This window comes from Cyprinus carpio, chromosome B1 (assembly GCF_018340385.1).
Source record: "Cyprinus carpio isolate SPL01 chromosome B1, ASM1834038v1, whole genome shotgun sequence".
Taxonomy (NCBI): Eukaryota; Metazoa; Chordata; class Actinopteri; order Cypriniformes; family Cyprinidae; genus Cyprinus; species Cyprinus carpio.
In genome coordinates, this window is record NC_056597.1 from 30,338,918 (window position 1) to 30,352,356 (window position 13,439).

Genomic DNA, 13,439 nt, shown 5'->3' on the forward strand with positions numbered 1-13,439 from the left:
GTCAAGATCAGACTTTATTTCACGTACTGCTCAAGGTACAGTATAATACTCTTAGCAAACTACTGGCGGTGACTACTTCTCACATGCTCCCCATGTCCAGTTTATCATGTTTTTCACACACAATGGTCTATCGTTGTCATCTACACACAAGGCTTTCACATCACATAGCTTAAAGAAAAGTACATTGCCTATCAACGTAATGTAATGCGTGTGTTTAAGGTAAATTAAGCAAATACTGGTGGTGGTGGTGTTACACCTATTCATTACATTTACTCTTCCACCGCCTCTCCCAGGCTTCCGTCATGGCCTTAGCAGCTATACTCTCTACGGCCTCTTGTAGCGTTCTTTCACAGTCCATCGGGGCCTTTGTCTCTGCGGCTGGTTCAGCTCAATGTAGTCACGTTTAGAAGCTGCGGTCTGTCACTGCTTCTATACACTGGTCACTAATGCTGTTGAAATCGGAGTACAAACATCAGATATGAAGCTACTGGGAAGATGGTCATCCTCCGCATTTGAATGTCTGGCTAATTATCTCAATTTATCTCTTTCGTTCATGTTCCAGGATCCTCTAAGAAATACTTCATCTGGTGCGTATTACATTCTTCTTTCTTTTGGGGTAGGCTCCGCCCTGCCTTCGTCTTCGGCGGCAGGATTAGCTGGTATCTACAAACTTCAGATCCACGCTACGGATGGGGCCTACGCCAAAATAATTATATTTTTTGTGTTTTTGTAAATAAATACTCCAGTCTTATCTCTACATGCAGTCAAGAGAGAATCCAGTAATGGCAATATCTTCAAGATGCTGGAACAAACTAACTTTAAAGAATATTTGCTTTGCAATAGTTAAGCTTTGTTTGCAGACTGCATGAAAATAAAAAGTCCTACCTGTTGCAATATTCTCAGCAACTTCTCTCATAAAACAGTATTTATTTTGTAAATTATAATATCCAAACATAGCTCATTCCAAAATAAAGTTTTACTGGTTAACACATTGAAGATTAGTGAAAAGACTGTCAATTCAAAAAGTGATCTGGTGTTTCTGTACTGAACTGAGCTTATTGAAGCCTCTCCTCAATTGAAGCCTGAAAATCCAACCTGTTTTTACTCCCAAGACAATCATAATAGTGTTTGAAAAGGAAAAAGAAAGGGTGATGATTATTAGAAAAGCAGAAAGTTTTGCAACAAAAGACAGCAATGAATAGTGTTGGTGTTTGAAAAGGAAAAAGAAAGGGTGATGATTATTAGAAAAGCAGAAAGTTTTGCAACAAAAGACAAACTCATTTCTGCAAAATGTACGTTACATAGATCTTGCAGCCTAGGGTGAAGTCATTATGTACATTATATTTGTGCCAAATTGTTGTCAATGTAATTTAATGGAAAATAATGTAAATGACGTTCTGTGCCATTTGAACGGCCTCTGAAGTCATAGTTTGATGCTGCTGATGCTGTGTGTTACCAGTATATGTATATTCACTGAAAACATTATGTTTGAATTTTAACAATGCGACACTTCTGGTCCAGTGTGTGAGCCTCTTTACACTATGTTTTGCTAATTCTGGAGGCTCTACCTAAAGGAAAGGAACTAATAATGATGGCATGAAAAGAGACAGCACATAATTTATTAATAACTGGCCAAATTGGGTAGTGAGATGATGGTGTTACCTGCCATGGTTCATTTCACCCGCATTTGGCAGATTAGTGGGAGTTCATTTCAAACCCTGAACCAAACTGAGTTGATCAGTATTAGTCATCTTGAGTAAAACCCCCTCTCTACCCCACATACTTGAGTATCTTCAGTGAGCAGTTTGTATCCTCCAGTCTGTGTTTGAGCAGCTGGACTCCTGATGGTCCTGGGTGATTGTAGCTCAGATCCAGCTCTCTCAGGTGTGAGGGATTTGAACTCAGAGCTGAAGACAAATAACCACAGCCTTCCTCTGTCACCATACAGCCTGACAACCTACAGAGAGACATCAATAGGAAACGGGATGGCTTTAATGTTAGTATGGAACCTTAATCTGTAAATATTGAAGAAGATTTTTATTTGTCAATATATGAACTAATCAAGTATAATCAATGTGAATCTAGCCATTTATGTATCAAGTTATTCTACTGTTATAATCATGCATTTGCCTGTGTGTAGAGGCTGCATGAGAATGGAATGTGCAGAGAGTGCAGGGGTATGATATATGGTGCAGCTGCACACCCTATTTGGACATAAGACAAAATATATGATGAGACCTCCTTGGTGCAGACAATTACAAAAATACAGCATATGGTAAAGATGCATGTCCTGTTTTAACATAAGACAAAATATATAGGCCTCCTCGTTTCACTTAAAATAAATTCTACATCCTAAAAGCAAGCTGGAGACACAGCCATAAAAGGTGAAAGAGTTGATAAACAGAACCATATGTAGGAAATGTATTGAACATGGGCACGCCTTTGGAAGCACTGTATAAAACAGAGAACCGACACAGACTCGACAGACTGTTCTGCAGAGCTTTCTCGGTTTTATTTTCTCATGATAATAAAATCTAAATTCTGGCATCAAAACCCCAAAACATCGACAACTAAACATCTAGACATGGCAGAAGCCACTACATTTTGCGCCCAAAGTGGGGCTGGAAAGGAGCAGAGGGTGGAGGACCACTTTGTGCTGGCGTGACGAACAACATCAATAGTGGCCACTAAACAATACGGTAGGCAGTTTTTTGCTTATATAATTGATGTTGTTTGCCAGTCAGCCGGTGGTGGTATAGACACTCGAAAATGCTCCTCCAAATTTATAGAACAAAAAGAAAAAGGGTTTTGATTCCAGAAGAAAAACTGCATACACATATTTGGTATAATGTTAGGAAGGCCTTGATTTTTTACCTAAATTAAGACTAAATGGTGTAGACAGAAATACATTGCATGTAAGGGTCTGTGTTTATTGAAGACTGAGCCTAGAAGGGCAGCAATAAACGGGAAACAGATGGAAACGCGTGGAAAAGTCCTTTGGATACCGCTCTGTAGAAGTCTTTAGGACGATACAGAGGGCTGCACGGAAAGGCAAAATTCCTGTAAAGTACTGTTTTTTTACTGTGTTGAGGAAGTGCATCAGTGAAAGAGCGAGTAGAACTGACAGGTCACTCGGAAGGAGTGTAGAGTACTCTGTTTTAATGTATGTTTTAATGTAAGTGTCTGTGTGACTGGCTGTGGTTGTATGAGAAAATAAACTCTATATCTGGTGGAGCAAGAGGTGCTCTCCCCTCCTGGACCCTCACCTGAGAGTGATCAGGTCGCGGAGACGGGCGTGGCTGGTGTTACACTGGAAAAGAAAGGATGAGTGCATGAGCCTGAAAACAATAAAGTGAATTGTATGAATGTAGTTTTAGAGAAAAAAGAAATAAAAATGTTCCAAGAAATGGAGTGTGCAGAATATAGAAATAATAATAGATTAATTAAAATAGTATATGCATTCATTATTTAATAACTTGTATTAATAGATGAATTTAAAAGATTGCATGTGCTTAAAACTTTATATCTAATATGTGAACACATCTAAAATTTGTATCTTGTTATCCCTGAGACACAGTATGAAAGTTAATCCATTACAGCGTTTCAGAGATTTGGGCTTGAGTTAACAAAAAGATAACTTGTGTAGTGCAATGTTGAATGAGAGCAAGATTAGGTGACCAAGTTAATACACATTTTGTTTCAAAAGCCATAGGCATTTTACAATAGGAATGGAACTAGTTGCTTAAATATTTAAATTAAATTATTATATTTAAAATAATAGGGATTATTTTATGTTGGCTGGGAAACATTAATTCACCAATACCAGATTATTCTGAATTATGTATACAAATTTAGAAGAAAAATTATGATTGAAGTCTTTGTTTTACCATACGCATATCATGCTCCTATAAAAGGAAGGATTATTTTGTTTTATTGCAGTATACTTAGATAATAAAGGTAGCTGCTTTCTGCATATTGCAAAGAAAAAATGCTTGCTATTTTTCTGCAATGAAGAACTTGCTTTACTAACATAGAATAAGAGAACTGCTGTTTTCAACCAGATGATATTGTTTTTATTAAGGGACCACTGAAAGAGAAGGTTGAAAAGTGAAAATTAGATAAAGAGCTGATTGCTCAGACACAATTTGGTCAGAAGTTACAAAGGTTCATTTGATTAATGCAGTCTCTGAGTGTTAAAATTTTAGATGACTTATGGAAGAGTGCCTTGACAAAGGAAAGCAATGAACTGGAGTCTGTCTAGAAGTGGCGAAGAGGCGTCTTTCACTTGAGACTTTTCCTAGAGGGAGGGGCTGATGGACGCTCACCTCCTCTCCTGAAAGAGGAGACAACACTTCAGCATGGAGAAAGACTGAATTAAAGCAGGAAAAGGTGAATCTTTCACTTGAGACTTTTCCTGAGGATGAAGAGAACGTCATGAAATGCAAAACTCTGGTAGAAGCAATCAAAAGCCAGACTGAGAAGAAGCAGAGAAACAACGGAGACCATACACCACACCATCAGGTCTTTGAGTGCCATCACAGACGGATGACCCAGTACAACAGCCCAGGCTGATGATCTAACCAGAAGGACTTCCATCCCTTCAGTGCACAGGTGCTGCATATAAAATGAACACTATAGAGACTGCTTCAAATTTTTATTATTTTATTTTATTAACTATATTAATCTTGATTATTCACTGGTCTCACAGCACTTCTTTAAATTCTGTGTTTTAACTAACATTCTCAATCTGCTTTTCAATAGGTACCAGTCCAGCCTTATGTCTTAAAGAAAAAAAGAATTTTGACAGACAGAAGTGAGTGCTTGACTCACCAATCAGATAAAAATTGAGCTGGATTTGGCATAGTAAGGGCTATTTCATCAACCAACTAGGGCAACATGTGCAACTGAATACTTGACAACAATGCTGAACCCTTTTTGGGGAAAAAGGAAAAGAAAAAAAGGGTATCTAGATGTACAATAGGAAAAATATATATATGTTTGAGAAAATAGAAATATTGGTCACTCCATTTTGTTCAAAGGTAATTTTCTAGGGCTAGATTGAATAAAATAATAATAAAAATTATTCCAAAGATCCAAAATCATGAAATCACATATGCTGTAATCACTGGGAATAACAAGATGGAAATGTTGATGGCCATGGATCCTAGATTATGCAGAGATCTCCAATCCTCTTCTCAAAGTAGCACATGAGCAATAACAAAAAAGTATTTGAATAAAACTTTAAATTAGACAAACAAGTGACATTGAGAGAAATTATAATTGGCTCTCTCAAATGCAAAATGCCTAGGCCTATTATTCTAAACAAATTAATCTATTAGATTTTGAAAAAAGAAAGAAGAAAGAAGGAAAGAAAGAAAAAGAGGTTTATACAGTGGTGTTAAACTAAACTTTATGGTGACTGATGTTGCCCAGATGCATGACATCTAGAAACTATGTGGAATGATACCAGGTCTACGCTAAGTAGAGTTTAAACGAAAAAAAGGTTCATGTTATCCTACTCAGAATGTGCTATTCCACAGATAAAATAATTTAGTTTACAATCAGCTGACATTTTGAAAAAAAAAAAAGATGTTTTTGGCCAAAGGGGGGTGTGAAAGGGTATGAAAAAGTATGAATGTTGGTGTTGTATGGAGTGAAAGCAAGTGTCTGACGAGACACAGAGGCAATTCAATCAATTTTCAAAAACAGCTTTATACAAAATTGAATGTGGGCCCACAGGGCAAATTATGCCCAGTAAAATAATGACCATGGATGAATTTGGTTAAGTTTCCTGGTCAGTACCTCACTGTTGTGGCAGAAAGAAAAACAGTGCCAAACTTGCGCAGCGTATAACATGGGAAGGCAGAGCAAAGCAAGCTTGCTCTGTCCACCCCATATCTAACTTTCTTTTCAGCATATCATGATGGAGCTGATTCTGTGTCAAAAGGATAAAATATTGTCTTTCTGAACAAATAAAGTGGGTTGAGTGTTTTCCATGTCAAAAGGTCTATGCTACTGAGCAAGATACACTCAAAAAAATGTACTTTCACTTTTGCCAATTTTACTCAATCCGTTCATGTTGTGATTACTTAAAAAAATAAATTTAACAATCTGAACTTAATTTAATCTAGTTCATTCAACAAAAAAGTGTGTATTGTCAGCTTTACTTAAAAAATATTTGTTCAGCAGCCAACATAACATTGTCAAGTACACCCGGCTGCAGCCTGCAGATCGAGGCGGGGCTGCACCTGGGGCGGGGTTGCACGTGCAGCCCCACCCCTTACCTACTCTGATTGGTTTGATCGTCTTTCGTAGACATACATGATAGGAAATGTGTGCGGAGTTGGTGTAGGACGGAGAATGCTGTTTAAAAAGCTAAAAACGCTGTACAGTTTTATAAAGCCTTCATTATAATGCACAGAAGAAGAAGAAAAACATTAGCCTGTAACTCGCCATGTCCCTGAAATGATTGTTTTGTTAAATTAAGCTGATCTTTAGGCTAACATATTAATATAGTAAATTAATTGGGTTGATTATCCACAGTAAGACGATCAGGTCTTCAGATAGAAGAATGAATTATGAATTAAATAATTTTAGAAAATTTGATTATTTCATATCATCAGAGTATGAGAAAGGAAATGAAAAGGGTGTGTCATTACGGTTTTAACACTGTAAAACCCGACAAGTAACTTAACTCAAACCGTTTGAGTAAACAGATATCCTTAAGAAACCTGACAAGTTAGGTGTACTCAAACCGTTTGAGGAAACCGATTGCCTTAAACCATTTAAGTTTTAAAACTAATAGTTGTGTGTACTCTGAACTTAATTCAGTTGAGTTCACTGAAAGAAGATATACATTGCAATTAAGTAATTAAGTGATTAATTAAGTGATAATTGTGAATTAGTGATGAACAGCTGCTGTTAACAAACAGAATTGCTGAAGAAAAGAGAAACACAAAACACAAGAACTACAACTGACTTCAGACACAGCCTTAGATGAAATAAACTGCAATAAAATACATTAAATCTCTCAAGATCTGATTAAACAACCCCACAAACAGCATCACCAGCTCCACTTATTAATAACCAGACTGACTTTATTTCTGTCAGACGTCTACAGAAGATCTGATTGAGAATTAACTAAGGTTTAGATGTTGATTTATTGTTTAATTTGAAGTAACCATGTTAGAGATCAGTGTTTGCTTTAGTTGGGCTCTTGACCCTTGACTTTTGTCTTAATTTTTTCTCTGGTTGTTGTAACCATATGTTTTTGAAACATATTTGTTATAACGCAAAATCCCAGAGAAAATATCATCAGGTGTTTATATTCACTCACACCCACACTTAGAGCTGCTTTTGTCCAAAGCAACTTACAGTGCCTTCAGGCTAACATTTTTTACCTAACCTGTAACTAGGTGTTGGTTGTTATACTGTATATTGGCGATAATAATAATCAATTATTGAACTGTTTGGAATCTAATCTCTGATGAAATATGTGTTGTGTAATTAGTTGGATTGATTATAGTAAAAATGATTCTAGGAGCCAGTGGTTCTGTGATAATCAATTAATATAAAGAACTTTCCAAACAGTTTGGTCTTCTATGGTGCCAACTAATCAGCATATGAACCTCAACAATGGTGACCAAAAAAAAAAAAAAATGCAGCAGAGCATGCTGGGAGCCATGGATGAGTTTTGTACTACAATAGCAACCAGCATGCATTGCAGCATGTTTTTTTTTTTTGTTTTTTTTCGTCACCATTGTTGAGGTTCATATTTCTGATTATTGATGCCTGTGTGTGACTGATTGCTGCCATAGAAAAAAGATGTATGTGCACAAACTGTTTGGAAAGTTCTTTATATTTACTAATTATGACAGAACCACTGACTTTTTGAATGGCTTTCATTGTAATCAACTGAACTAATTATACAACAAAATTTAGTCAGATTTTGGACTCTGAACAGCTCCATAATTGATGATTGTCATCACCAATATGCTGTATAACAACCAATACCTGATAATATTTTCTCTGGGATTTTGCGTTATAACAAACATGTTTCAAAAACACATGGTTACACCAGCCAGAGAAAAAAAAAAACTAAGACAGAAGTCAAGGGTCAAGAGCCCAACTAAAGCAAACACTGATCTCTAACATGGTTACTTCAAATGAAACAATAAATCAACATCTAAACCTTAGTTAATTCTCAAAAAGATCTTCTGTAGACGTCTGACAGAAATAAAGTCAGTCTGGTTATTAATAAGTGGAGCTGGTGATGCTGTTTGTGGGGTTGTTTAATCAGATCTTGAGAGATTTAATGTATTTTATTTCAGTTTATTTCATCTAAGGCTGTGTCTGAAGTCAGTTGTAGTTCTTGTGTTTCTCTTTTCTTCAGTAATTCTGTTTGTTAACAGCAGCTGTTCATCACTAATTCACAATTATCACTTAATTAATCACTTAATTACTTAATTGCAATGTATAGCTTCTTTTTCTGAACTCAACTGAATTTAGTTCAGAGTACTCATAACTATTAGTTTTAAAACTTAAATGGTTTAAGGCAATCGGTTTACTCAAACGGTTTGAGTTAAGTTACTTGTCGGGTTTTACAGTGTTAAAACAGTAATGACACACCCTTTTCATTTCCTTTCTCATACTCTGATGATATGAAATAATCAAATTTTCTAAAATTATTTAATTCATAATTCATTCTTCTATCTGAAGACCTGATCGTCTTACTGTGGATAATCAACCCAATTAATTTACTATATTCATATGTTAGCCTAAAGATCAGCTTAATTTAACAAAACAATCATTTCAGGGACATGGCGAGTTACAGGCTAATGTTTTTTTTCTTCTTTTGTGCATTATAATGAAGACTTTATAAAACTGTACAGCGTTTTTAGCTTTTTAAACAGCATTCTCCGTCCTACACCAACTACGCACACATTTCCTATCATGTATGTCTACGAAAGACGATCAAACCAATCAGAGTAGGTAAGGGGTGGGGCTGCACGTGCAACCCCGCCCCAGGTGCAGCCCCGCCTCGATCTGCAGGCTGCAGACGGGTGTACTTGACAATGTTATGTTGGCTGAACAAATATTTTTTAAGTAAAGCTGACAATACACACTTTCTTGTTGAATGAACTAGATTAAATTAAGTTCAGATTGTTAAATTTATTTTTTTAAGTAATTACAACATGAACGGATTGAGTAAAATTGGCAAAAGTGAAAGTACATTTTTTTGAGTGTAGGCCTAGGAAATTATCCAGTGATATAGTGGAACTCAGTTTATAAAACAAAGAAATAACTGAATTATCAAATTGTTGAGAATAAAATTAAAATGAATTGAAAAAAAGTAAGGATGCCGATAACTGAGTACAACCAAATTCTTTATTATATTATAGAAAATGGGTATTCGCCCTTTACTCATTGAATTGACAGCACTGGATTTGTGAGATCTCGAAAAAGGGTCAGGACAGCCCTCAACCCACATGAAATTTCCACAGGTCACACCAAGAAGGACGACATGATGATGAGCAAATTAACATGCTTGATTTCTCTAACAAAAAACTCTAAAGGTTTCCATTTACAGGTGACAGCAGTTCTACTAAGGCCAAGAAATGGTTTGCTCCATCATATAGAACCAGTGAGTGTGCAGTTATGATCTCAAGGGAGAGCCTTGCATTAATCAGCAAAACGGTTACAGAGTGACACCTGAGTTCACATCTCTAACCTTAAAATACGCCAACCAGCTTCAACAACTCCACACAGCATAAAGTGAGGGATGAAGGGCGTGCTAGTAACAACCCACTCTTGCCAACGAGGGAAAGACCATTGCAACGACTCAAAAAGAGTCTCCCTGGTGAAAATGGAATGAGTGATGGGACTGCTAATGAGATAAAAATACTTGGGAGCAGATGTGGGCCAAAAAAAAAAAAAAAAAAAACTGGAAAAAGAAGGAAAAATACAAGTAATGGCAGATCAAGAATTCGAAGGTTATGAGAAGGGAAATATTGACATAGGAAGATTTGAAGGGAAATGCATCAAAATATGGAAAATACTCTAACGTAAAGCTAATTTGCTATTGAAAAAAAGGCCCACCAGCTATAATTGATGAAATTGATATTGTATTGGCAGACATATAATGCATTAGAATAAGGATTAGAATAAGGCCTCTTGTCAACATTACCAGAAAATTAATCAGGATTATCTACCAGGGTTTTGCTGACACATAAATGTCATATCTCTTTAGAAGAGGAAACAACAAATTAAGGAAAAAACTAGAAAAAAAAAAACTGATGAAAAAGTCTCTGCAGATTATATAAATTAAAATGGTCAACCAAAAGGCATACCTAACAAATTTAATACAAGAGATGAAGTTAAATTAAGGTTTGAATTAATATTAATTTGAATTACAAAAAGAAAATATTAAATTACAGAATGGACTAATTACATACAGTACAATCAGCAAAGATTTATTAATTACACAGATAAGGCCTTAAAATTTAAAGGAGAGCCATTGGAGGCAACAAGCAGGATGACAAGAGCTAAATAGAATAGCTCTAGATTATTTGTAAACAAAAGAAGGAAAAGTATGTGTTATGTTTGGGGAGCAATGCTGTATTTATATACCAAATAATACTGCTCCAGAAGGAGCATTTAGTGAAGTAATGATCAAACTGAAAAGGCTAAGAATGGTAGATAAAGCAAATGTTGGAAAAAATAATAAAATGTGAGACTGGTTGGATCCAAAGTTAGGAGCATGGGGAGCATAGTTAATAACTAAATTGGGAAAGTTTTTAGGAATTGCATTATTGACAGGAGAATTACTATTTTACTGTGTACTTCCTATATTGGGGTCACTAGTCAAAGCCACAGCTAAGCAAATGGAAATTCAAAAATGTCAAGATGATGGAAAATTTATTTTTGAGGGTAACCAAAATGGCCTCTACAGTGCACAAAAGATCTGGACTGAAGATCAATTATGCTATTTTTGTGATGTTACATTTTTATGTTTTGATGTGTATTCCTCTTGGATTCTACATAACTGTGACAACCACAGGCAAGTGCTGAACCAATTGCGCCCACATGCTTATAACATTGTTTTATCTTTAATGAGGGGTTAGGGAGACTGGATCTTTTACTCCCTCCTAGTCAAGTGTGGAGGGAGATGTTTGCTCCTGATCATCCCTCCAGTGCGCGGTTACAGAATCTAGTCATTGGTGATAAAAATGTGTGACTTAATTTAGTCACTAGGTAGTGATAACTGATGAGACTGAATTGTGAAACTGCGCTCTGGGTAATGACATGATGGTGAGACTTACTAAGTCTCAGAGAGGGGAATGAAGAAGATTTTTATTGGTCAATATATGAACTAATCAAGTATAATCAATGTGAATCTAGCCATTTATGTATCAAGTTATTCTACTGTTATAATCATGCATTTGCCTGTGTGTAGAGGCTGCATGAGAATGGAATGTGCAGCGAGTGCAGGGGTATGATATATGGTGCAGCTGCACACCCCTATTTGGACATAAGACAAAATATATGATGTTGAGACCTCCTTGGTGCAGACATTACAAAAATACAGCATATGGTAAAGATGCATGTCCTGTTTTGACATAAGACAAAATATATAGGCCTCCTCGTTTCACTTAAAATAAATTCTACATCCTAAAAACAAGCTGGAGACACAGCCATAAAAGGTGAAAGAGGTGATAAACAGAACCATATGTATGAAATGTATTGAACATGGGCACGCCTTTGGAAGCACTGTATAAAACAGAGAACCGACACAGACTCGACAGACTGTTCTGCAGAGCTTTCTCGGTTTTATTGTCTCATGATAATAAAATCTAAATTCTGGCATCACAACTTATGTGATTATGGCGTCTACGGGGTCAGATCAATAGTTAGGCAAATTATATCATGACTCCTCATATTAATGACTTAACGTGAAACTCGAACCTCAGTATCTGCAGCTGACAGTTTGAACTCTTCAGTGCATCAGATAGTAACTTCACTCCTGAGTCCTGCAGGTCATTGTTACTGAGACAGCTCTCTCAGGACAGAGTTTGAGGATTGTAGAGCTGATGATATAATATCACAATCCTGAGAAGTCACGTTACAACAAGCAGTACTGAAAGACACAACAATTAATGTCTTAAACTCATTCTGTAATTGTTATTTAAGTAATATCAGTGTCTTCTACTATAAAGTTTAAAAAGAATAGAATAAACTCAAGATATATAACACCAATTAGTACAACAACAGAAACTATAATTCCATTGAGGAAAGAATATTTACTGTAAGACATAATTAAACACTTACAGGGCTTTTCTGCAGTTGATCACAGCTGGTATCAGTCTTCTTCTCCCCTCATCTGATGTGTTGAATTTCTTGAGGTCCAGCTATCCAGCGGCTCCTCTAACATCTGAAGAATGTAGGCGATTGTTGAGCAGTGAGCAGGAGAGAGTTTCTTCTCTGAGTGTTTGTCTGATTTCACAAACTCCTGAATCTCTCTGGACAGAGTCTGATCTTTCACTTCCAGCAGACAGAGGAACAGATTGATGGATCTATCAGTGGAGAGTTCATGTCCATCTTTGATCTTCTCTTTAATGTACTGTGTTGTTCTCCTGATGCTCTCTGAGCTGTTCTCTGTGTGTGTCAGTAGATCCTGCAAGAGTCTCTGATTGGACTCCAGTGAGATGCCCAACAGGAACCGCAGGAACGGATCCAGCTGTCCATTCTCATTTTCAAGGGCTTTATCTACTGCTCTTTTATGTAAATTATGCAGTGAATCTAAACATGCTTCTGCTGTGCTGCTTATGTGAAAGTAAAACACATAGAAAGCAGCAAGAAACTCCTGAAAGCTCAGATGAATGAAGCTGTAGACTTTCCTCTGATGAATCACAGATTCCTCCTTAAAGATCTCAGTGCTTATCCCAGAATACACTGAGGCGTCAGTGACATCTATGCCGCTCTCAATCAGGTCTTCCTCATAGAACATCACATTGCTCTTCATCAGCTGTTTGAAAGCCACTTCAGCAAGTTTCACAATCACTTCTCTGTTGGACTGCTGGAGTTTCTCTGGATCGCTCTCTTCATACTTCTGGTTCCTCATGTTGATCTGAATCAGCAGGAAGTGGATGTACATTTCAGTCAGAGTTTGAGGGATTTCTACACTCAGATCTTCTTCCAGGAACTTCTGAAGCACAGTGGATGAGATCCAGCAGAAGACGGGGATGTGGCACATGATGTGGAGGCTTCTTGCTCTTCTGATGTGTGAGATGATTCTGCTGGCTTGATGCTGGTCACTGATTCTCTTCCTGAAATATTCCTCCTTCTGAGGTTCATTGAAACCCTAAATTTCTGTCAGACGGTGGATGTATTTGGAGGGGATCTGATTGGCTGCTGCTGGTCTGGAGGTGATCCAGATGAGA

At 36.8% G+C, this 13,439-nt stretch overlaps 3 protein-coding genes across 3 annotated transcripts in view; all 3 read right to left on the bottom strand.

Annotated features, from left to right (window-relative positions):
* Positions 1-13,439, bottom strand: part of LOC109080469 (NACHT, LRR and PYD domains-containing protein 12-like) — a 303,365-nt gene that overhangs the window by 123,790 nt on the left and 166,136 nt on the right.
* Positions 1-13,439, bottom strand: part of LOC109062937 (NACHT, LRR and PYD domains-containing protein 3-like) — a 71,460-nt gene that overhangs the window by 21,595 nt on the left and 36,426 nt on the right. The window lies entirely within an intron of this gene.
* Positions 11,968-13,222, bottom strand: LOC109078447 (protein NLRC3-like). Its single transcript, XM_042717542.1, has 2 exons — positions 12,328-13,222; positions 11,968-12,136 (listed from the first exon to the last, which is right to left on the bottom strand). The coding sequence occupies exon 1, from the start codon at positions 13,151-13,153 to the stop codon at positions 12,359-12,361; it is 795 nt and encodes a 264-aa protein (XP_042573476.1). The 5' UTR covers positions 13,154-13,222; the 3' UTR covers positions 11,968-12,136; positions 12,328-12,358.